Source organism: Natrix helvetica (assembly GCF_964273705.1).
Source record: "Natrix helvetica genome assembly, chromosome: Z".
NCBI classification, from domain to species: domain Eukaryota; kingdom Metazoa; phylum Chordata; class Lepidosauria; order Squamata; family Natricidae; genus Natrix; species Natrix helvetica.
Genome location: NC_138554.1, coordinates 17,145,040 through 17,169,798, shown reverse-complemented (window position 1 = coordinate 17,169,798; position 24,759 = coordinate 17,145,040). Strand labels below are relative to the sequence as shown.

At 45.2% G+C, this 24,759-nt stretch overlaps 1 protein-coding gene across 2 annotated transcripts in view; it reads left to right on the top strand.

The window, feature by feature from the left end:
• Positions 1-24,759, top strand: part of TEP1 (telomerase associated protein 1) — a 125,155-nt gene that overhangs the window by 39,907 nt on the left and 60,489 nt on the right. For both annotated transcript variants that reach the window (XM_081932388.1, XM_081932387.1), the window contains exons 18-29: positions 1,615-1,689; positions 2,786-2,904; positions 4,044-4,109; positions 5,349-5,492; positions 5,578-5,754; positions 14,782-14,902; positions 16,143-16,267; positions 17,895-18,011; positions 18,762-18,879; positions 20,740-20,931; positions 22,137-22,327; positions 24,192-24,345. In XM_081932388.1, coding sequence (XP_081788514.1) covers positions 1,615-1,689; positions 2,786-2,904; positions 4,044-4,109; positions 5,349-5,492; positions 5,578-5,754; positions 14,782-14,902; positions 16,143-16,267; positions 17,895-18,011; positions 18,762-18,879; positions 20,740-20,931; positions 22,137-22,327; positions 24,192-24,345 — 1,599 coding nt within the window. The remainder of the gene's footprint in view (positions 1-1,614; positions 1,690-2,785; positions 2,905-4,043; positions 4,110-5,348; positions 5,493-5,577; positions 5,755-14,781; positions 14,903-16,142; positions 16,268-17,894; positions 18,012-18,761; positions 18,880-20,739; positions 20,932-22,136; positions 22,328-24,191; positions 24,346-24,759) is intronic.

The following is a 24,759-nucleotide window of genomic DNA, read 5'->3' as shown; positions in this document are numbered from 1 at the left end:
AATAAATGGGGTCAGTGGGACAGGGATGGTAGGCACGCTGGTGCGCTTATGTACGCCCCCTTTACGGACCTCTTAGTGAGGTCCACGCTAGGCAGTTTAAGGTTAAAGTTATGGGGGTTTGATGATGTAACAACGGAGTCAGGTAGAGCATTCCAGGTGTTGATCACTCTGTTGCTGAAGTCATATTTTCTGCAATCGAGTTTGGAACGGTTTGCCTTGAGTTTGCATTGATTGTTTGCCCGAGTGTTATTGAGGTTGAAGCTGAAGTAGTCATTGACAGGTAGGACGTTATAGCAGATAATTTTGTGTACTGTGCTTAGATCATACCACAGACGGCGCAGTTCCACGTTGTCCAAACCCAAAATTTCGAGCCTGGTGGCATAGGGGATTCGATTGTAGAACCGTGAATTATCAATCGTGAATAAGTTATTGTGTGTGAATCGGCAAGGGGGCTTAAGGGGAGCAAACAAACAGAGATGCTAAGTGACGGGGGTTGGTGTAAACCAGACCTAGTTCAGTTCTCTGACTTTAATTTCTTCAACTTTCTCCTATGGTTTTGTTCTGGGTAAGTAAGAATAGCATTGCTTACCTCCCCAAAGGAATTTTTGTGATGGGTGAATAACTTTGCACAATGAAGATTGCTAAAACAATGGGAGAGAAGGAGGTAAATTCCCTCTTCTCTCCTCCCCCCGCTGCCCCTTATATAATAAAGTAGGAAGAGAAACTGACATGACTACATGAGAGACTGTGAGTCATGGATTCTTCTGGGCCGATTAGCAGGATTATGAATCTACAGAAGAGTTCCATTTTGTACGAAAAGAGCAGGCAGAGCTGGGAGGGGGCGGAGTAAAATGTGTCATCAGTTTCGAATCCTTACGTTGCCACAAGGGATCCTTTATTTCCATTCAACCCTATCTAGCGCCAATTTAGTGCTTACAATTGTCCAGATTCTTGTGTGTAGGCCTCAATAAATCATTTATACTGTAATCTATTTGCATTTATGCTGCAAAAAAATAAAATGAAATGAAATAATAGGAACCCTAGTGGTGCAGTGCTTAGAATGCAGTACTGGAGGCTGACTGTGCCCACAGTCACACGCTCGATCCTAACCAGTTCAAGGTTGACTCAGCCTTCCAAATTTCCAAGGTCGGTAAAACAAAAACCCAGATTGTGGTGGGCAACGTGCTGACTTTGTAAAGTGCTCTAAAGCAGCGGTCTCCAACCTTCGGGCTGCAGCCCACTAGTGGGCCGTGAGGGGATTGCAATCAGGCTGCGGAAACGGCCAGCAAGTGTGCGTACACGCATGCACATCCGCAGTTGCGTGATAAGTGGATGAGCACGTGTGCACACGCTCCCTTTGCTTGAGCAGCAGGCGCTTGCACAAATGGAGCTGCATGCAAGTGTGCATTTGCTGGCCGCTCATGCGAAATTATCCCCTCTCCCCCCAAACCGGTCTGTAAAGTCAAAAACATTGGGAAACTCTGCTGTAATGCGCTAAGGAGCGGTATATAAGTTTAAGGGCTATTTACATGAATGGTCCTAATTCTTTGTGCCTGACACATTTACAAAAATGGATCCAGGAGTGGTTGATGTGTCCAATGCTTCTTCTTCCAGTACAAAACAATTCACTACAATGATGACTGGATGGCATCGGACGTCATCAAGGATTTCTTGATTCGGCGGGAACATGTAAGTCATTATCATCATTTAACAACTTCATAATCCCTTGGGCAACTGAATGGAGCTACCAGAGCATTTAATGACCAGATGCCTTTCCTGTCGCCAATGCGGAGCTTTATTCAGCAGATATATTCTCATTGTGCTCAGAGAGAGAGATATCTGCCTCTACCTAGGATAGAACTCACAGCCTCCTGATTGTGAGGTGAGGCAGGAACATGTAAGTCCATTGTAAAAATGTAGGAAGCCTTCAATTAGAAGAACAGTCTGGACAAAAGGATCGATTAAAAACCCATCAGATTAATGAATGAAGATGCCTTTAGAACAGGTGTCTTCAGCGAAACAACCACTCCTTCTCTGACTTAAATTTTCTAGAGGACCTTAGTTCCCTCTTCTCCAGATAAATATGGATAACCATGGATTGTGTGAATGGGCGAGTGGGTTTGAAGACAGCAAACAAATAGTGATGCCTAGTGCATGGCATTGGTGTAAACTAGATCCAGCTTAGGTTCTGGGTGACCATTCTTTTGGATCTCATCCAAGGAATGTTTTTTTTTTTTTACAATGGTAACCATGATTTTGCACAGCAAAAGAAAGGAAAGTCTTTTCACTTTCTTGGGCCAGACGGAAAAATGGCTTTAGCTTTTGTAGCTTTGGCATTGTAACTCGGCATTGGTTACAACTTCCTATGATCCCATCAACAGGGTGCTGATGGGGGGGGGGGGTTATTGTTCAGCAACTATACACAGGTTTGGGTTGGGGAAAACCTGATGAATGCAGCTGCTGGCTGCATGGAATTGAAGGCTGTCCAGATCTTCCCTTAATGGAAAAGAGGGGAAAGTTGCAAAAAGAACATAAACAATTGCCTTGGCATTTTAACCCAAAGGTGCTTTTTCAGGAGGCAACTGGAGTTCTTTCTTGTTCTTTCTTTTGAAGACGTTTCGCTTCTCATCCAAGAAGCTTCTTCAGCTCTGACAGGATAGTGGGGAATGGAAGGATTTTAAAAAATCCAGTTTCTCTACAGACTTGGAGATTTAACACGGGCAGATCAGCGTGATGAGTCCCTGCATGTTACAGAGGTCCCTTATTTCTCTTTTCCCAACTCCAGGTGGATACGATTCTCGTGCTAAGTGGTGACGTTGAAGAACTTGGCGGTTCTTGTCTCCAGCTCTATCGCCAACATGTTGCCCCAGATTGCCTTTACATCAATATCTGTTCTGAGCCAGGGTAAGGGAGGAGAATGGGTCCTGCCTTAGACTGTTCATTTGCTTTTATTCCTTTTGATGTATCCTTTCTGAAGTGCTTCACTCTGAGCGGCCAAAGTCCATATATTACTAAAACTCTTGTGTCTATTTGGTTGTTTGTAACCTTCACCCAGATGAACAGTGAGTCCCAGGGCTACAATTTTTGAACCTGTGTGCCTCAAATGGCTGCACTTACAAAATGCACTCAAAAATCCAATTCCCATGGGATTAAAATTTGGCCAAGTTGTGACTGCTTCAATGCTCCTTCAATGTTAGCATAGTCAGTCTGATTGTTCTTTTCAATACCTCCTGCTGGCTTCCTATGGGGAAAGTCAGTGGGGAAGCCATTGGGAAATCAGAAAGTTTCTCCCACTGCTTTTTTAAAATCTCCCTTTTGTCCTTCTGTTTTCTGCTTAGGTAAGAAATTGTTATGGCTTGCCAGCGGCCAGCAGAGCTGGCAGCAGATTCAGACAGTGAGGAGATTGGGGAGGAACATGGGCCTTTCCTGGAGTCTGGGGAAGGCTCTGATGAGGGCTCTATGTCGAAGGCAGAGAGGGGGCCAGAGCCGTATGCCAGTTACCAGCTGCCTTCAGAATCAGACATCTGTGAGGCAGAAGAACAGCTGGAGCCTGTTCCCAGTGTGCGCATGCGCAGAGTTGCCAGGCGAAGGGAACAGCTAAAGAACAGGGGTCGACTTGGGAGTAAGGCACAGGTGGATGGTGAATGGCCCCTCCCAGAGGAAATAAAAGAGGAGTGAAAGGGGAGTGGAGTTTGCAGGAGACAATTAGTTCGCTTAATTGGTTCCTGACTCTCCAAGGCTCCTTGCCAAGTTCTGCAGATATCGGCCTGTTAGCTCTCCAAGCCAGATAAGATCTGTGACTGTAAATCCTCCCTTGAAAGACTTTGCTGGATGTGAATGAGCAGAATTCACAGTAAATTAATAAAAGGGATTTTTGTCGGGACAAATAGTTTGCTTCGTGCTCTTGGGAAGCCTCGGTCAGAGCAGGGATATCTCTGAAATAACCCAACAGGGGCACAGGCTGTCTTAGTTAAAGAGAATTCTGAAGTAACAATGCACTGCGCAACTAAATGAATCCTTTTTTTTTCACCTTCCATCTTTAGGGAGAAGAGAACTTTTAAATCCAGGAAGGATGTAATAATCCATGGCTTCAGTGAGCAAATGTTCAGGTAAGTCTCGGAGCTAAAGAAGTGAATAGAAATAAATGTGGATGGTTTGCTTGATGTGTGAATGATTGCGTTTTGTTCTGGGGTTGCTCTCACTGGATCACAGAAGACTGTTTCCACAATGGGAAAGACTGAAGAGAGTTTATGTAATTGCAATTGCACTTCGGCTTACATACCGCTTCACAGTGCTTTTTCAGCCCTCTCTAAGCAGGTTACAGGGTCAGCCTATTGCCCCAATAATCTGGGTCCTCATTTTTCCAACCTCAGAAGGATGGAGGGTTAGTCAACCTTGAGCCCGTTGGGATCGAGCTCCAGGCTGTGGGCAGAGTTAGCCTGCAATACGGTATTCTAACGACTGTGGCACTAGGTCTCTTCTGAAGATTGGTCATAAGTACCACTCCTTCAGTGCCATTGTAACTTTGAATGGTTGCTGAATAAGTCTCTCTAATTCCAGGACTGCCTCTATCTATGTGCAGGCTTATTTTCCACGTTTCCACGTAATTCTGTCTAATCAGCGTGCCTTTTGGGCAGAGCTAGCCTGCCATACTTCATTCTAACCACTGCGCCAGCAAGGCAAAAACTGAGCTTTGATAGCTAGTGGCTGTTTAAAGAAGCACTTGGAACAAAAGCAGAATTCTTGGTAGCCAAAAGGTGTACGCTTTAGTGCCGTGATGGCGAACCTATGGCACTCTCTGCGGGGCATGCCAGTCGTTGCCCCAGCCGAGGTCCACCGCACATGTGCGCCTCCTGCCAACCAGCTGGTCTTCGGGTCTCTGCTGCGCATGCGTGGGGGGAGCAGGCCGCAAGTGGCGGATATGCATGTGCATGTATGGGGGGGGAGGGCACAGGCACATGTGTGTGTGCGCTCGCATTGCATTTTGGAGCACCTCCTGGTGTCCCACATCCCATTTTGGCTTCTAGGTTGGTGCAGGAGGCCTTCCAGACCCAAAACGGGACATGGGTGGGTGCATATGGCCCCCACATGCCCAGTTTTGGGTCTCGAAAGCCTCCTACACCAATCTGGTGGCAAAAAAATGGGCAAGGGGGGGCTGGGCCCATGAGCAGGGGGGGCGGGGGAATATGGAGGGGGTCGCGTGTGCATGTGTGTGGGGGAAGGGCGTGCAGTGGGGTGCACATGCATCGCTTTATGGCTGCAGGCACACGACAAAAAGGTTAGCAATCACTGCTTTAGTGTCTGCTGGAAAATTCTAGATTTTAAAAGACTCTTCTTACTTTGGCCAGGTTTATGTCCGAATGTGGCAATTCCCGGTTTTTGGAACATGTTGGCAAAGTTGACGAGATTCACGGCTTGCCCACGCAACAGAGAAGAGCGACAGATCAGCAGGAAACTGGAGCTGTGTCCTTGATACCTGTGCCCCAGAGCAGGTAATTTTAATGGGGAAGTAATGAGAAAGACCACGAAAGACCATTCTGGATGGAGAATCGGCTATTGACTCCTGTTTTCCTGCAGGTGGCGCTCTGTGAGGATTTTCGTCTCCTCTACTTTCCGGGACATGCACGGTGAACGTGATCTGCTTATTCGCTCTGTTTTTCCTGAACTTCGCGCACGAGCCGCCAGGTTCTGCTTGGCAATCCAGGAGATTGATTTGCGCTGGGGAATCACGGAGCATGAGAGCCAGAGGAACAAGTATGTGGGATGCTAATGGAGGGAAAAAAGGGGGGGGGGCTAGGTAAATTGGTATCCATGGTGAAGAAAAGTAGCTAATGTTATTGTTAGTTGCGAAGTCGTGTCCAACCCATCGCGACCCCATGGACCACGTTCCTCCAGGCCTTCCTGTGCTCTACCATCCTCTGGACTCCATTTAAGCTCACGCCTACTGCTTCGGTGACTCCATCCAGCCCCCTCCTTCTCTGCCGTCCCTTTCTTCTTTTGCCCTCCATCTTTCCCAGCATGAGGCTCTTCTCCAATGAGTCCTTCCTTCTCATTAGGTGGCCAAAGTATTTTGAATTTCATCTTCAGGATCTGCCTCTCCATGGCTAATGGTATTTCCTGACAATTAGAACAATTCATCAGTGGAACGACTTGCCTCCAGAAGTTGTGGGTGCTCTAACACTGGAGATTTTAAAGAAGAGATTGGACAATCATTTGTATGGAATAGTTTGGGGTTTCCTGCTTGAGCAGGGGTTTGGACTAGGAGACCTCCAAGATCCCTTTCAACTCTGTTAATCTATTATGTGCCAATGAGTATATTATCCTTTCATCTTTTCTGGGTTCGAACCAGTGGTTTTCAAAGTTTTTGGTATCAGGATATCTTTACATTCGCAATAATGACAGTGTCAGAGTTTGTTGCGGCAATCAAATCCGGAAAGCACACACAGCAGGGTTGGGTTCCTGCCGGTACTAACCGCTTCGGTAGAAGAGCTTCCAGAAATCTACCGTACCTGTTAGAAGTGGTTCATCACAGAGCGCCTGTCCCGCCCCCTCTCTCGCTTGCCCCCGCCCATTCCATCGCTGCTCATGGGTGGTGGCTTGTGCGGTGTGGCCGGCCTCCTAAAACCTCCCCGAACTTTCCTAGGAGGCATGGCCACCAGCAAAGCATGGGGGCGTTCCAGGGCGTCCTCGCCCCCCACTGGTTCCTTGCCTCCCATGAAGTTTTCCAAGGTGTGGTTTTCCTCCCATCCCTTGTGCCCGGCTCTCGCTGAGCTCCAGTAAGGAGGAGATGAGCCTTTGGGGAGTGAAGAGGAGGAGGAGGAGGAAGGAGGAGGAGGCGTGCACATGGGGCCATGCCAGCTGGGCAACTGGCGGAGGCAGGAAGGTTCTCGGGAGCGCCGAGAACCTTCATGCCTCCGCTGGACTTCACGCTCTTCTCCGTGCGCTCCTCACAACTGCCATAGACATCCAGAAGTGGCTTTTGTGGCTAATGGGGTTTGGGCTGCCAGCCCAACAGCTTCAGCCGCTTCTGGATGTCTATGGCAGTCGCAAGGAGTGACTGGGGAGCACCGAGAACCTTCCTGCATCCGCTGGACTTCACTTGCTCCTCGTGACTGCAATAGACGTCCAGAAGCAGTGGGGGCTGTCGGGCTGGAAGCCCAAACCCCATTAGCCACAAAAGCTACTTCTGGACATCTATTGCAGTCGCGAGGAGTGCACAGAGGACAGCGCGAAGTCCAGCGGAGGCAGGAAGGTTCTCGGCACTCCCCGGTCGCTTTCACAGCTTCCCAGAGCGCCGAGAACCTTCCTGCCTCCACTGGACTTCGCGCTCTTCTCTGCGCTTCCCGGCGAGCAAGGGAGGGAGGGAGGGAGGATCAGGCTGCCTGATTTTTGCTTGCTCACTCACTGGGCTACCTCGGTGCGGCTCTGGCTACCTCTGTTCTTCTGTGGCCGGCAGCTGCGGCAACGTCATCAAGATGAAGTCTGGAAGCACCGAGAACCTTTCTGCTTCCGCTGGACTTTGTCTTGATGATGTCGCCACAGCTGCCGGGCATGGAAGGATGGAGGTAGCCAGAGCGGCGCCGAGGCAGCCCGGCGGGCGAGCCAGTGAGCGAATGATGGAGGATCAGGCTTCCTGATCCTTGTTCGCTTGCCTGCCAGGCTGCCTCGGTGCAGCTCTGGCTACCTCTGTCCTTTCGCGCCCAGCAGCTGCGGCGATGTCATCAAGACGAAGTCCAGCGGAGGCAGAAAGGTTCTTGATGCTCCTGGAGAAGAGCGTGGAAGCTTCAAATTTTATGTTAGGTTTATTAGCATTATATAAACTTGTTTGAGATGGGTGGCCATAGAAATTGAAAAATAAATAAATAAACATTAGGTTTGTATTCCTTTCTCTGATTGGACTCTTTTGGAGTTTCATGTTAAAAATGTCTGCCTTGTTCACAAATGTAACTCTAAGCTCCAGCCAGGTCTGATTTAAAGCAGGGGTCTCTAACTTTGGAAACTTTAAGATGTATGGAATGCTGGCTGGGAAGTTCTAGAAGTTGAAGTCCACCAGTTTTAAAATGCCAAGGTTGGACACCCCTGGTTTAAAGTGAAAAAAAAGGGGGTCAGAGCACAGCAGTGCTTTCAAAGACACTTCCCTGTATTATCTGTGCGCAATTTGAAGAAAATCTCTTTCCCAAGGGAGATTTATAGCCTCCTGAGAAGCTGCTTGAAGTTCACACAGGAGAGGGTAAGCATTTCTCTTGAGAAAGAGCTTTTCCTCACAATGTGCTGGGACAATAATAAATGGAACACGATTTCCAGCAGCTGCCTTTTGTTTTTTTCCCCCACTGCATTTTGATGGGCAGCTGTTTTTTCAACCTCCTCCTCTTGTTGTGAAAGGGAAGAGGTTGCCTTGTTTTTAATTTTGGACTGAGACTAAAACTGTGTGGATCCTGATTGGAATATTGGTAGAGTCCTTGACTTACGACCCATTTGTTTAATGACTGTTTGCTTGCACTGAAAAAAAGGGGGTGTATCATTTCCCACATTTATGACCATTGCAGAATCCTTGTGGTTACCTGATAAAATTCAGACACTTGACAAGTGGCATGTATTTATGACGGTCATGTTGTCCTGGGGTCATGCAATCACATTTTGCAAGCAAAGTCAATGGGGAAGCCAGATTCACTTAGCAACTTTGGCTAGAAAGGTTGTAAAATGGGGCTAAACCAGAGGTCCTCAAACTAAGGCCCGCAGGCCAGATACGGCCTGCCGAAGCCATTAATCTGGCCCGCGTGAGACCATGAGGATGCCCCACCCACATTGCCGCACCTACCCCCCGCCAGCCACCACCACCACCCCGCCCTCTGGGGGTTGAGGAGGCCAAAAACAGGATGCATGAGCCCGTTTTTGGATGGCAGAGTGGCACTGGAGGCCAAAAATGAGACACACAGAGGCCCCCACCGCTTCTAAGCCTGCCAGCCAGGCCATCTTACCTGCTGCCTGATTGCTTGCCTGCTCCTTGCATCCACCGCATAGGAGAGCTGCTGATTCTGCCTGCTGGTAAGTGACCCGTTTTTTTTTCTCCTTTATGCTTTTTAATGTTTTTTTTAAAAAAATTATTTATTGTGTCTGGAATATTTTTTAATGGTTTTATTTGCATGTACTTTAGGAGATTTGTGTGTTTTTGTAGTGAATTCACTACAGAAATAAACACAAAATCTGGCAAAGCTGCCTTGCACCAACCTGGCCTGCCCATAGAAAAGCAGCCACTTTGAGACATAAAATGTATAGCATTTTTTTTGCTTTTCTATGGGCAGGCCAGGTTGGTGCAAGGCAGCTTTGCCAGATTTTGTGTGTTTCTGGGTGACACCTGGTTGTTTAGGTAATTGTGAGGTGGTTCCTGGTTGTGTGAGCTTCGTGGCACTGTCCTTTATAATTTCCCACAATGCTTTAATGGTTTTTATTCCTGTGGCTTTGTCTTTCCTGTCCTTAGGATTAGGGGAAAAAACTGGTTTCATCTACAGTCTTTTGGGGAGAAATTGTTATTTTTTGGTGTTTTCTTGGCATTGTCATAGTTTGTGTGTGGGGGTGTGTAATGTCCCGCAGTTATCTAAACATTAATAATGATCCAGTACTAATAATATTTCCTTATACATTTTAGTGACCTTTCCTTACATAATTGGTGTTTTCTTTCATACTTTTAGATTTCTCATTTCTGTTTCTGTTAGTTAGCAATGATAAAACAAATCTCACATGAAAAAGTATTTGAAGCCTTCTTGGTTTTAATTGTCAATTTATTCATTCCTGCACATTCTAATATTTATTCATTTTCATATCTTTGTTTTTCCACTGTTGTGCAAACACAACTCCAGCAGCTGTTAACATGTGTAAAATTAAATATGTATTGTATTCCCTTTGAAATGCCCAACCAAATATTACTGGTTTTAAATCCATATCTTGCGTTACCATTGCTTCTAACCATGACACCACTAACTCTTGAATAGCTATTTGGACTGACCTAAGTACTGAACCTAATTCATATATTCCTGTTTTTTTAACTGAGGAATAAATTTCAGAAAAAGAAATCTGTATTGCTCTGTGAATCTACCTATGACATTCATTCTTGATCTAACTTCTTAGATGAAAAACGATATCGTTCTTGTTTGTTGGGGAACATCCTTCCTGAAAAGTCTGTATATTGTTGGGTGAAAACAGAGGTCCCTTCTGTTACCTGTAGTCCTCGGGTTACAACCACAATTGAGCCCAATATTGTTTTATTTCTTCTGCAGTTAGTATTATTTAACAGGATGAAGAGGCAACAGAGTATGGCCGCTAGGACAGTCATCTTTCCTATGTAAGTAGCTGTTTTATTGCTTTGTGTGCTTGTTTCATCCTTAATATAGTAGTGCAAGCAATTAATGTCTTTCTTTCTGTATCTCTTTGTGCAGGCCATTCATTGGAGCAAGGTGGTCAGTGGTGACTTCAACAAACAAAAGGACAGTAATCTTCCTTTTCTAATATTTTGTGTGCTGGTTTTATCCTAATGCAGTGCATGCAATGAAAGAGTTCATTTCTGTGTCTCTTCTTTGTGCAGGCCATTCATTGGAGTCAGTGATATTGAAGACTGGCAAGGACAGTCATCTTCCTTCTGTAAGTAGCTCTTTTATTGTTTTGTGTACTTATTTTAACCTTATTTAAGTAGTAAATACCCAAAATAATAAATTTCCTCTTTTATATCTTTTTGTAGATCATCCATTGGGGCAAAGAATTCAGTGACATCGTCTTGGCCACTCCCACCCAGTCACATGACTGCCAAGCCACCCCCACCCGGTCACATGGCCGGCAAGCCACTCCCAACCCAGTCACATGGCCAGCAAGCCACTCCCACAAAGCAGGCCACACCTACAGAAGAGGTTCCAAAAAATGTTGAAACCCACCACTGACACACAGATAACTGATCCAGCAGGATTCATAAGCTTCTCTTTATGTACATAATAACACATAAGACACATATACAATACCAAGAGTGGTTCATCCAAAGTGGTAGAGAGTACAAACAAACACACAAGCAGATGAGAGAATAGTTTTTCAGTTCCAGCAGCAGACTAGTTTGCTGCTTTAGCACAGAAGTTAAACTAAGCCACGCCCAGGCTCCTTGCTGTCTCCAGCAAATACTGTTTCAGTTTCCAAACAGTGCTTATTGGCTGATCCAGTTGCCATGTCTATTCATTGGCTGACCTTCTTGCCTATTCCAATCTATGAATATACTCTGACTATACAGTAAACTACAAAAACCTCTGCAGTGATGGGATACAGCCAGTTCGCACCTATTCGGGAGAACCAGTTGTTAACTTTCTATGCAGTTCGGAGAACCAGTTGTTGGAAGAAATCTTTTTGTTTTTTTCCACTTTACAGGGCTAATCCTGTAAGGAAGGCAGGAAGGAAACATTCTGGTGTTGTTTCTAGCCTAATCTTTATTGCCCTGCCTACAGAAACTGCCTCTCTGATTAACCCTTATTACATTGTAAGAGCTAAGGTGAAGCGCTCATCGACATGAGTGACATTAAGTTGGCCATGCCCACCCAGTCACATGACTACTGAACCCCGCCTACCCAGCTGGTCATTAGGCAGATAACCTTTGGTTTATGTGGGTTATACCTATCAATAGTTACTACGCTAGAAATTAATTGTTAAGCAAAAATCAAGAGTACCAGGGGCATAAGCTCAAAATGACAGGAGGAGGTTAGTTCAAAAATAATATTAGAAAGTATGACTTCACAGAAAGAGTGGTGGAAGCTTGGAACCAACTTCCAGCGGAGGTAGTTGGTTGATCAACATTACACTGAGTTTGAATACGCTTAGTGTCCCTTTGCCACAAAAAAATTAAAAATAAATAAAATAGAAAAATAATAAAGTGGATAAATAATAAAAACAAATAAGAAAACAAAAACAATCTCAAAGGGTAGATTTGTTAGAGCACTAGGTCTTGTTTATGACATCAGTTTTTTCTATGTATCGTGTTTTTAATTGAACAGAGATATTTTAAAATATGAATTCCTGAAAGGTTTTCCACGATCCTGAAAGTTCGCTGGGTTAGACTACTGTAATAGGGTCTGCCCGGGGCTGCCTTTGAAGCAGCGGTGAAATTCAATTTTTTTAACTACTGGTTCTGTGGGCATGGCTTGGTGGGTGTGACAGGGGAAGGATACTGCAAAATCTCCGTTACCACCCTACTCCTGCGGGAAGGATATTGCAAAATCTCCATTCCCTCCCCACTCTGGAGCAAGCCAGAGGTGGTATTTCCCAGTTCTTCCCACTACTCAAAATTTCCGCTACCGGTTCTCCAGAACCTGTCGGAAGCTGCTGAATTTCACCCCTGCTTTGAAGACAGAAAAAGTGCCGACACTTCGCGGCTGATGGCGACGGGCAAGCATTGCCCGCCCCGCGCATCCCCGGTGGGCTTTCCACTCCTTGGGGGGCACAGGACGCCCCGTAGAGGCGTCATGCCGAAGGGGCGGCACTGCGGGGGATCCCTGGATCGGCGGCGGCCGGCGGGGGGGCCCCCGCCTCGCTCCAGGCACCGGGGAGCACGAAGGGGAGACACTCCGGCGTCTTCGCTGTGAGGCTGATCGGAGAAAAAGAGAATAGAAGGATGCGGCTGCGGTGCGGTGAGGCGTGAATCTTCCTCCATTCCCTTTAACAACTTTAACAATCTTAACAAGAAAGTCAGCTGTTTAAACTTAACTTTCGGCTTGAATTGGAGAGGCGCGGCTGGAGGGAGGGGGATTTCCCCCCCTCCCTTGGACAGGCGGCTGGAAACGTTTTAGCTCTTAGCCCCAGGGGAAGGAGGAGGAGGGGGAGAGCCAACTAATGATGTCACGCCCTTACTAAGTGAATTTTTGGATTTAAACTTTAAAACAATGATGATCTGGAAACTTTGGGAACATTGAACTTTGAAAACTTTATTCTTGCCTCTAAACCCGAAGCTGGCAGGGCAAGATGGCACACTTCCGTTGTCTTTATGAAATGTGAAATCTGACTCCACCTTTAAAACTTCAGGCTTCTGGTCTTTGTCTCTGTGCTACTCAGACAAATCTCTTGTGGATTGCTGTCCTTTGAACTCCCTGGAGTGGAAATTTTGCTCTATTGCCAGGGCCAGTGGAAACAAAAACCCTCTTCTGCCTGGACCTTCTGTCTCCTGGACTCTCCTGGCTGCCTTGCCTTGCTGACTGACCATTCTCTATACTGATTGAACTTTTTATTGTACAAAGAATGCCACCTAAAAAACCACCTCCTGGAAAGCCTGGCTTTGCTGCCTCTGCCCCTACATCTGCGACCTCCAGTCCTAGTACACAATCAACAATAACAGCTTTGATGCAACCTAAATCTACGGAGATGGAGTTTCAACAAATGTTTCAGCAACTTTTACAGGGTAAGAGGAAATAAAGAAACAACTGCAGGAGATGAGAGAAGAAATTAAAGAGAACCAGGCCAACATTAATAAGAACTCACAGAGATTGGACCTTTTGGAGGGTGGGGCGGCTGAGATGAGGGAAGGGATGGAAGGGATGCAGAAGGGAAACAAAGAACTTGACACCCAGCAGATGAAAATAGAGTTTGAGAGAATGTCTTTTTATCTTAGATTTCAAAACGTGATAGAGACAGATGATGAAAATATTAGGGACATCATGACAAACATTTTGGCTGACTACATCCAGAAAGAGAAGCAACAGATGGGGTGGGAAATAGACCTGGTTTATAGAGTGAACTCAGCTTATGCTAGAACACACAATGTTCCCAGGGAGGTACACATTAAATTCCTCAGAAAAAGCACAAGAGATTTAATTCTGAGCGCACAAAGGGGGCAAGCCCTGACATACAAAGATAAGGAGATAACCATTCTGAAACAGATCCCCAAGAAAGTAAGAGAAAAAAGAAAAAGTTATTCGCAATTAGCGAATAAATTATACCAGAAGGGGATGTGGTTTAGATGGTTGATGCCTGAAGGTATGCTAATATTCTGGGAGGAGACAAGTTAGAATTAATACACCCATAGAGGCACAGGCCTTTATGGAAAAAAACAAACTACTCCTAGAAAAACTTGATGATCCTCCACCAGATGCACAGGACACGGGAGGGGCCGGAGCCCTGTCGGCGGGGGGAGATGGGGCAACATCGAGAAAGCTCAGATCACAAAAATGAGTAAGAAAATCCACCTGACATAAACTGATCGAAATCATTAACTGAATTTATATGCTGACTATATGTTATTATGTTACTACTTAATAATGAATTATGTGCAAATGTATACTATGAGTATGGAGGGGGAGCGCACCTACCGCACACTGCAGTTGCCAAAATTTGTAACCTTTCCCCTACCTTTTTCCTTTCCAAAATACTAAAAAAACCAATAAAACTTTGTTATAAAAGAAAAAAGAAAAAGTGCCGCCACTTCTAACTACTTGAACAATTAGGATGGGTCTTTTCTAAATGTCTTCCTCTGACCATTGATCTGTTAGGAGGTCTCCTGTCTCTCTTGTCTGATTGTTTCCTAGGCAACATGTCTTCCCCTTGGCCCTCACGGTCATTCACACATTCCATTAGACTCCTGAAGTCTCTTTTGAAACTATTATTCTGCAAATAAAGAAGAACAACATTCCGCGATGTGCTGAGAGACCAATGTCTGTTAAAAACAGTCATCCTGCCTGGATGTCCCCATGTACATCTAGGAAGGGGATGGGATTGAAGCAAAACTGAGGAATGGGATGAGGGAGTCACCAAGGCCTCTTTCTTTAGGCAGGTGGAATTGTGTCTGTCCGAAGTCTCCCGGAGCGACCTTTTCATCGGAATCCTTGGGCAGCGCTACGGTCATGTCCCGAAAGAGTCTTCCTTGCCGGAGGAGCCGCAGTATGAATGGGTGAGCGATGACACTGATGTGAATCTCGGGATGTTGATGATCCAGAAGAGTGTTTCTTGACCTCAGAAATTAAGGTGCATGGATTAAAACTCCCAGAATCCCCAGTCAGCATTTGGATTGTTGATGATCCAGAACAATGTTTCTCAATCTCAGCAACTTTAAGATGTGTGGACTTCAACTCCCAGAATTCCCCAGTTAGCATTTGGGTTGTTGATGATCCAGAACAATGTTTCTCAATCTCAGTGACTTTAAAATGCATTGACTTCAACTCCCAGAATTCCCCAACCAACATCCTGGCTGTTGTTGATCCAGAATAGTATCTCTCAATCTCAGAAGCTAAGATGCATGGATTTCAACTCCCAGAATTCCACAGCCAATGTCTGGGCTGTTGATGATCCAGAATAGTGTTTCTTTACCTCAATGACTTTAAGATGGGCGGGAATTCTGGGAGTTGAAGTCCGCACATCTAAAATTTGCTGAGGTTGAGAAACACTAATTGGAGAAGGTGCTAAATGAAAACTTTCTTTCCCAAAGGAACAAGAAAATAAGTATCAATTGGATGTGAAGAAGGTTGTGATTTAGCATTTGCCTAGGGGGGTGGGGTTGTCACATTGGCAGAGATTTCCATAATTTGTGTTTTACAAGCAGACAGGTCTGGTGGGATTTTGTGGCCCGAACAATTGTTAGGACAACAACATAGAGGCAGATTAGAATAGAGTAGGGTAGGGTAAGGTAGAGTAGAGTAGAGTAGATAGAGTGTAGGGCAGGGTAGAGTAGAGTAGATATAGTGTATGGTAGAGTAGAGTAGATATAGTGTAGGGTAGAGTAGAGTTGTGTGTAGGGTAGAGTAGGGTAGGGTAGGTTTACTCTACCCTACACTCTACTCTATCCTACCCCACCCTAGTATAGGGTAGGACAAGACAGGACAGGACACTTTATTTGGCCAGGTGTACATGCAAAGCAACAGAGTAATAATAATCATAATAATGATACCAATAAGGGGGGTAGTAGAGAAGATGAGAAGGCTAACAATAGTACAGTTTTATATCATGGGTAAATATACTTAGACATAAGATAGCATTGTGGGCCTAATTAATCGTCTTAATTAGTGTTGACAGGAAAGGCAGAAAATTAAGAGAATCAAGGTTTAACTAGAGCTAAATGTGACCAAAGGGGAAAAAAAACAACTGTTGAGAAAGTTCTCAGAATAAAAACTACTTTTTAAATATTCTCTCTGCAGGTGAAAACATACCCATCAGGCCGCTCCATCACCGAGCTGGAAGCTGTTCAATTCCTGAGTGGCAGCCATGACCCCACAGCAGAATCTAGGGCATTCTTCTATCTACGAGAGCCTGACTTTCTTGGGTAAATTATTTCTCTCAACTAATTTGCAGATGCAATGAGCACCTTTCCACTTACTAGAAGCCCTGGTGGCTAGAATGCAGCACTGCAGGCTAGCTGTGACCACAGCCTGGAGTTTGATCCTGATGTGGCTACGCAGCCTTCCATTCTTCCAAGGTCAATAAAATGAGGAGACAGATTTTTGGGGATGATATGCTGACCTTGTAAACTGCCCGGAAAGTACTACAAAGCCCTAGGGCACAGTGTATATAAATCTTATTGCTATTGTTACTTCAATCTACTCCACGTACTTAATAAAAAGGATATATTTGTAGGCACTAGAAGGAACACATTCCTTCCTTTCCTTTCCTTTCCTTTCCTTTCCTTTCCTTTCCTTTCCTTTCCTTTCCTTCCTCCCTCCCTCCCTCCCTCCCTCCCTTTCTTTCTTTCTTTCCTTCCTTCCTTCCCTTCCTCCCTCCCTCCCTCCCTTTCTTTCTTTCTTTCTTTCTTTCTTTCTTTCTTTCTTTCTTTCTTTCTTTCTTTCCTTCCTTCCTTCCTTCCCTTCCTCCCTCCCTCTCTTTCTTTCTTTCTTTCTTTCTTTCTTTATTTCTTTCTTTCTTTCTTATTTTTGTCATGTTTATGTAGAATATATTGGAAGTGGTGACCCTCTCAGAGCCTTGTGCAATAAAATATCATTTTAATGTATGCTGATTAGTGTACATTTAAAGTGACAATAAAGTCTATAGAGCTGTACAGCACTCTCTCTGCAATTTACAGAGTCAGCTTATTGCCTCCAACAATCTGGGTCCTCATTTTACAGACCTCGGAAGAATGGAAAGCTGAATCAACCTTCAGCCCTGTCAGGATCGAACACCAGGTGATGGGCGGAGTTTTGCCTGCAATGCTGCATTCTAACCACTGTGGTATCAGATTGATAACATTACCCATTGCCTCCAGTTCTTTGTTGTGGCCCGCCAGTGGCCAGCAGAACGGGCAGCAGATTCAGACAGTGAGGAGGTTGGGAAGGGACATGGGCCAATCCTGGGGTCTGGGGAAGGCTCTGATGAGGGCTCTGTGTTGGAGGCAGAGAGGGGGGCAGAGCCATCTGACGGTTATCAGCTGCCTTCAGAGTCAGACATCAGTGAGGGAGATGAACAGCTGGAGCCTGTTCCCAGTGTGCACATGCACAGAGTTTCCAGACGAAGAGAACAGCTAAAAAACAGGGATCAACTTGGAGTAAGGACACAGGTGGACGATGAATTGGCCCCTCCCAGAAGACATAAAAGAGGAGCGAAAGGGGAATGGAATTTGCAGGAGACAATTAGTTCGCTTAATTGGTTCGTGACTCTCCAAGGCTCCTTGCCGAGTTTTGCATATATCAGCCTGGCAGCTCTCCAAGCCAGAGAAGGTCTGTGACTGTAAATCCTTCCTTGAAAGACTTTGCTGAACGTGAATTAGCAGAATCCACAGCAAATTAATAAAAGGGTTTTTTGTCAGGACAAGGAGTTTGCTGCATGCTCTCAGGAAGCCTGTCAGAACATTCTTTTCCACACCTTCAAATGCTGCTTTTTAACCTCAACAGCAATTCTCACAGAAGGTGGATTGTCTTAATCATACATTTTGAGCAGTCTGTCTCTCTCGCTCTCTCCAGCTCCGTACCAGAAGCGTGGAAGAAAGATTTTGGAGCTGAATCAGAAGAAGCTGCCCAACGCATGACTGATTTGAAGGACCATCTCAGGAAACATGGGAGCTTGGCTGCCTTTAGCAGGTAAGGGAAGTGACAATTGTGTATGTACAACTGGGATAGCTGCAGAGTAAGAGGGAGAACATATAGGTGGTCCTCGAATTAACGACCACAACCGAGCCCAACATTTCTGTTGTTAGGTGAAACAGTGAAGGGAGTTTTGTCCCATGTTATGACTTTTCTTGCCACAGTTGTTAAGTCGATCAGTGCAGTTGTTAAGTTATTGACACGGTTGTTAAGTGGATCTGTCTTCCTTATTGACTTTGCTTGTCAGAAGGTCGCAAAAATAGCAATAGCGCTTAGACTTATATACCTCTTCACGGTGCTTTTACATCCCTCTCTAAGCGGTTTACAGAGTCAGCCTATTGCCCCCAACAATCTGGGTGCTCATTTTACCCACCTTGGAAGGATGGAAGGCTGAGTCAACCTTCAGCCTGGTGAGATTCCATCTGCCAAGCTGCAGGAAGCCAGTGATCAGCAGAAGCAGCCTGCAGTACTGCACTATAACCACTGCGTCACCGTGGCTCTTCCAGCTGATCACGTGACCCTTGGACACTGCAACCGTCATAAGTACATGCCAGTTGCCAAGCCTCTGAATTCTGATTGTGTGACCATAAGTGTTATAAGTGTGTTGCAATGGTTGTAAGTGTGAAAAATGGTCATAAGTCATTTTTTTCAGTGCCGTTGTAACTTTGAACAGTCATTAAATGAATGGTTGCAAGTTGAGGACTACCTGTAATGTGCCCTAACCTGACCTTCTTTTTTTTTTTGTAGCTATGGCTGTCAGTGGGGTGGAGTTGCCCAAGGCCAGCCTTTTGTAAAAGGCCTTGAAGATTTTGGCCACAGAGTCTTGCAGGATGTGTGGAAATGCCTCCAGCACCACTTCATTGAGGTAGCTACTATTTTTTTTACCAATAAAGGGAAATATCTACATTTAGGCAACAAAAATGGAATGCACAGGTACAGTATAGGGGGTACTTTGCTCAGCAGTAGTAACTGTGAAAGGGATCTTGGAGTCCTAGTGGACAACCATTTAAATATGAGCCAGCAGTGTGCAGCAGCTGCCAAAAAAGCCAACACAGTTCTAGGCTGCATCAACAGAGGGATAGAATCAAGATCACGTGAAGTGTTAATACCACTTTATAATGCCTTGGTAAGGCCACACTTGGAATATTTGCATTCAGTTCTGGTCGCCACGATATAGAAAAGATGTGGAGACTCTAGAAAGAGTGCAGAGAAGAGCAACAAAGATGATTAGGGGACTGGAGGCTAAAACATATGAAGAATGGTTTCAGGAACTGGGTATGTCTAGCTTAAGAGAAAGAAGGACTAGGGGAGACATGATAGCAGTGTTCCAGTATCTCAGGTGTTGCCACAGAGAAGAGGGAATCAAACTATTCTCCAAGGCACCCGAGGGTAGAACAAGAAGCAATGGGTGGAAACTAATCAAGGAGAGAAGCAACTTAGAACTGAGGAGAAATTTCCTGACAGTGAGAACAATTAATCAGTGGAACAGCTTGCCTCCAGAAGTTGTGAATGCCCCAACACTGGAAGTCTTTAAGAAGATGTTGGATAGCTATTTGTCTGAAACGGTATAGGATTTCCTGCCTAGGCAGGAGGTTGGACTAGAAGACCTCCAAGGTCCCTTCCAACTCTACTATTGTATTGTATTGTATTTATAGCTTGGGGTTGAAATAAGGGTTCCTCGGCGCTCTCTGAACTTGGTTGTTTTCTTGCAAATGTTTCATTACCCAAATTGGGTACAGTGGTACCTTAGTATTTGTCATTAATTGGTTCCAGGAGGCATGATGAGTACCAAAACGATGAGTAGCAAACAAAATTTTCCATAAGGAACAAGGTAAATAAATTTGACTTAACTCTCAAACCAAAGGCAGTACACATTTTGGGACAATATGTAAAAAGATAGGATTGTGTACCACTACCTGAGATAGGATAGGATTGTATATCACTACAAGTTAATACATACTTAGATTAAATAAAATAAAAGCTTCACTTTGTCTCAGGAGTGAAATCCAGCAGGTTCTAGAGAACCGGTAGTGGAAATTTTGAGTAGTTCAGAGACCCGGCAAATGCCACCTTTGGCTGGCCCCAGAGTGGTGTGGGAATGGGGATTTTGCGGTATCCTTCCCTTGCCATGCCCACCAAGCCACACCACACCCACCAAGCCATACCCATAGAACCGGTAGTAAAAAAATGTGAATTTCACCACTGCTTTGTCTGTATTGATGAGGAAAAAAAGGCAAAAATATACAAAATGATCACAGAAGCTAATCTAAGGCTTCAAGGGGATGTACACAGGAAAATAGTTAACTTGTGACTAACATGCCAGCCTCTGATTTGGCTGGAAATGACAGCTGGTCATAAGGCAAGGAACACCGATATGTTCTAGCTTGCACGTTGAGTATCAAACAAACAACAAGTACCGGGGCAAATTTTTTCTCATCAAAACGCATTGAGTATCAAATTCAATGAATTTCCAAGCAGTTGAACTGAACTGCACTGTATCGTCATCACTGCAAGAAAACAATCAATCTCAGAGAAGTATCAAGACTCTTTCAAAGCTCTGCTGTAGTTGAGCTTGTCAAGAAAGTTTATTCAGAAATAAACTGAGCTTTATTTCTCTCGCCTCTCGGCTTAGGGAGGTGAATCTGAACTCTGCTATGGTCGAGCTTGTTAAGAATTTTTTTTTCAGAAATAAACTGAGCTTTATTGCTCTCGTCTCTCAACTTAGGGAGGTGAATCTGAACTCCCAACAGACTCAAAGGAAGAAGAAGGAAACACTCTGCAAGAATCTTTCCAGGAATCTCAGCAAAGAAGATTTTGTGCCCGGACGAAGCTTCTGAATACCACAGCAGCTCAGATGCGCGGTGGCAAGCTTTATGTTGTGAGCGGTGAAGCTGGCCAGGGAAAGACAGTTTTTTTGGTGAGCACAAAGGGAAGGTTGAAGCAGTGGGGAGATCTGGAGAACTTGGAACTCTTAGTATATAGCAGTGATGGCTAACCTTTTTGTTGTTGTGTGCCAAAAGCTAGTCAGGAAAGAAGGGGAAAGCTTTTTATAGGGTGATATGATTAAAAACTAGACTAAGTGATAGAAATAAATGGAATACTAATGTACAACATTTTTATTTGATAAAATGGAAGTAATAATGAGAAATAGACAGAATAATTGAATAATGAAAGATTGTAACCTAATATAGATGTATGTTGTTATGGGAATTATATACCGTATTTTTCGGAGTATAAGATGCACCTTTTCCGCTCAAAGGGTGAAAATCTGGATGTGTCTTATACACTGAATACAACATTTTTGCCTCCCGAAACACCCCCCCCCCTTTGCAAAAATGGCCATGCATAGCGTTTGGGAGGCTTCCAGAGTGCTCCCGGGGGCTGGGCAGGGCAAAAAATGAGCCAAAAATGGTCCGTTTTTTGCTCATTTTTGCCCCCCCCTCCCCAGCCCATAGGAGCACTCTATAAGCCTCCTAAAGGCTATGCACGCCCTTTTTTTGGCAAAAAACCAGCTGGTTTCCCCCCCTCCCCAGCCCCCAGGAGCATTCTACAAGCTTCCTAAACACTATGCATGCCCTTGTTTTTGACAAAAAACAGGCCCATTTTTGTGAAAAAAAGGTTTTTTGGGGGGAGGTCTGCAGAACGCAAAAACTTTTTTTTTTAATATGCCTCTTCAAAATCTTGGTTCATCTTATACTCACGTGCGTCTTATACTCTGAAAAATACGGTAAGTTGATTGAATTGAATATTCAATCTGATCAGCTTTGTTTGTATTGGAATGCATGGTGCCCAGGTGCCACACTGTTCATGCATTGATTTGACATTTTTATTTTTAAAAAAACTTGGGGACAAAAAAAGAGACACAAAGGGTTTTGTTGGAGAACTTGAGGCATATTTATTCCCCTCTGTGGGAGATGAACTTTTGTCTCCTTGTGTTTTGTTAAAACCTGGACTGAAATGGCTCCTGAAGAGAAAATTCTCCAACCAGGAGGGAATAGTGATTGGGTTGATATTTGAGGTTGGCCGCTTTAATTCCAGGTTTGATGGGATTATGGAAGGAAGGTTTATCTTGGCTAGAATCCATGACTGAAGTTTTTTCTACTTTTCTCTCCATCTCCACAGGCAGCCCTTGCAGAAAAGCTCAGGAAGATGGTCCCGCTGCACGGAGAAGGCCCTCCTCCCAAGTATCATGTTGTAGCCCATTTCACAAAAGCGGGACCCAATCAGACCAAAGCCCAAGTCATGCTGGATCACATCTGTGCCTTGCTTAGAAAGTTACTAGAGAACCCCCCGACCCCACCTAGAAGTTACAGGTTGGTTGAGTCCTAATTCTGCAGATCTAGGCTTGACTAGGGCTATGTTGGACATCTCAAGACTGTCCTCCAAGCGTTAGTTTAGTTTACTTTATTGTCATTGCACATGGTACAACGAAATTAAATGCTGTCTTCAGGGTACAAGCTTTTGTTCACATAAAAGCTTAAACTTCCCCCTCTGCTCTTGCCGGATTCACTATTCCTGTCCTGCCAGTGAGCTATGTAGCCTTCCAGCTCAACAGCTGCATCCAGAATGAGTGAATGAAGCCAAGTTTCTGTGATTAGCAAAACACAGCAGTTCCTGGTGTGTTTAGTCTTTGCAATATGTAGCCTTCATTCACTTATTTTGTTAGCAAGAGATCTTGCATTCAGTAAGAAATATACTTGGAATTGACACTACAACAAACAACCACAAAGACGGGCTGGCAATCTAAACGCCACGATCCCAAATCCCTAACCTCTACCCACACCGACACCAAACGGCAGCAACACAAAAATCATTGGCCACACTACCACCCCACCACACGCTCGTGAGTTTATCAAAGCCTGGCACTCCACAAGCAATTCCATCAACAGACACACTGACCTACCACCAGCCTATGAACCCCTCAGAATCCAAAGCAACCATGCAGCCAATCAGAGTCAGCACTGGCCCTCAACCAATCCATGCAACTCCCCCCTCCCAACCAGCACTTCATCTCCCAGTGACCATCATCCAGGGGTGAAATCCAGCAGGTTCTGGAGAACTGGTAGCGAAATGTTGAGTAGTTTAGAGAATCGGCAAATGCCACCTCTGACTGGCCCCAGAGTGGGTTGAGAATGAAGATTTTGCAGTATCCTTCCCCTGCCACACCCACTAAGCCACACCATGCCCACCAAGCCACGCCCAGAGAACCGGTGGTAAAAAAAAAATCAATTTCACCACTGCCCCTCACCTGATGTTACCTCACATCTGACAAGATAACTATTCAAGATCTTTAATTCACCTGCCATCAACACTTTAGAATAGAATAACAGGGTTGGAAGGGACCTTGGAGGTCTTCTAGTCCAACCCCTTGCCTAGACAGGAAACCCTATACCATTTCAGACAAATGGCTATCCAACATCTTCTTAAAGACTTCCAGTGTTGGAGCATTCACAACTTCTGGAGGCAAGTTGTTCCACTGATTAATTGTTCTGTTAGGAAATTCAGTCAAATGGTTATCCAACCATTCTTAAAAACTTCCAGTGTTGGGGCATTCACAACTTCTGGAGGCAAGCTGTTCCACTGATTAATTGTTCTAACTGTCAGGAAATTTCTCCTCAGTTCTAACTTGCTTCTCTCCTTGATTAGTTTCCACCCATTGCTTCTTGTTCTGCCCTCAGGTGCCTTGGAGAATAGCTTGGCTCCCTTTTCTTTGTGGCAACCCTATCATAAGATCCTATCATAAATCCCTTACTTGACACATGTACACCTGAGGCTCATAAACAGGAGAACAATGACCTCCCCTAAGCTCCGCTGAAGATGTTTACTTAGCCTGGTGATGAGATTTTGGAACCCAACCCACAAACGAACCTTCACCCTCACACTACAACAAAACCCAGAATTCCCAGCCAGTTGGTTAATGGGGGCTCTCTGAACTTGGTTGTTTTCTTGCAGACGTTTTCTTTCCCCTAACTAGGTAACATCATCAGTGCTTGTAAAGAGTGGGGTTTGCTCTCAGTTTACACTCCAAATGGCTTGCCCTGTTAGTGTGAATCACAGCAGCCTGGAGCGTTCTGGAAGTTGAAGTCCAAGCATCTTCAACTAGTCGAGGTTGAGAATCACGGAGTCATCCTGATCTTGCAAAGAAGGAAAGAGGGATATTTCTTGTTGCTTTTACAGAGGGCTTGTAACCCAGTTTGAATGCCTTCTCCATGCGGTGGCCAAGTTGCTGAAACGGCGCCAGTCTCTGGTGCTTTTGATCGACGGGGCTGACTTGATCCAAACGGCTGGAGGAGAGCTGGTATCCGACTGGTTGCCTGAAAATATGCCCCAGGTAAGGTGCAGCTTCCTTTCATATCCTTCCCAGGCTTTGGCTCCATTAGCCTGCAACACATAGAGCATGGCGAACCTATGGCATGCGGGCCACAGTTGGCACGCAGAGGCCTCACTGCGGGACGCAAGCTCAGCTCCACCGCTCATGCGCACCCTGCTGGCCAGCTGGTTTTCAGGTCTCTGCTGCACATGGGTGGGAAGTGGGGTGCTTACAGGAGACACACACATATGCGCAGGGGTGGGTGGGGGTGCGTGCATGGACAGGGGTCATGCTTATATGCACAGGACGCATGCAGGGGCGTCCTGCGTGCATGCATAGAGAAGAGGGGGGAATTGGGAAGGGTTGTGCACACATGTGCTGGGTGGGGCGCATGTGGGGATCATGCGCATGCTTGGGGTCACATGCATATTGGGG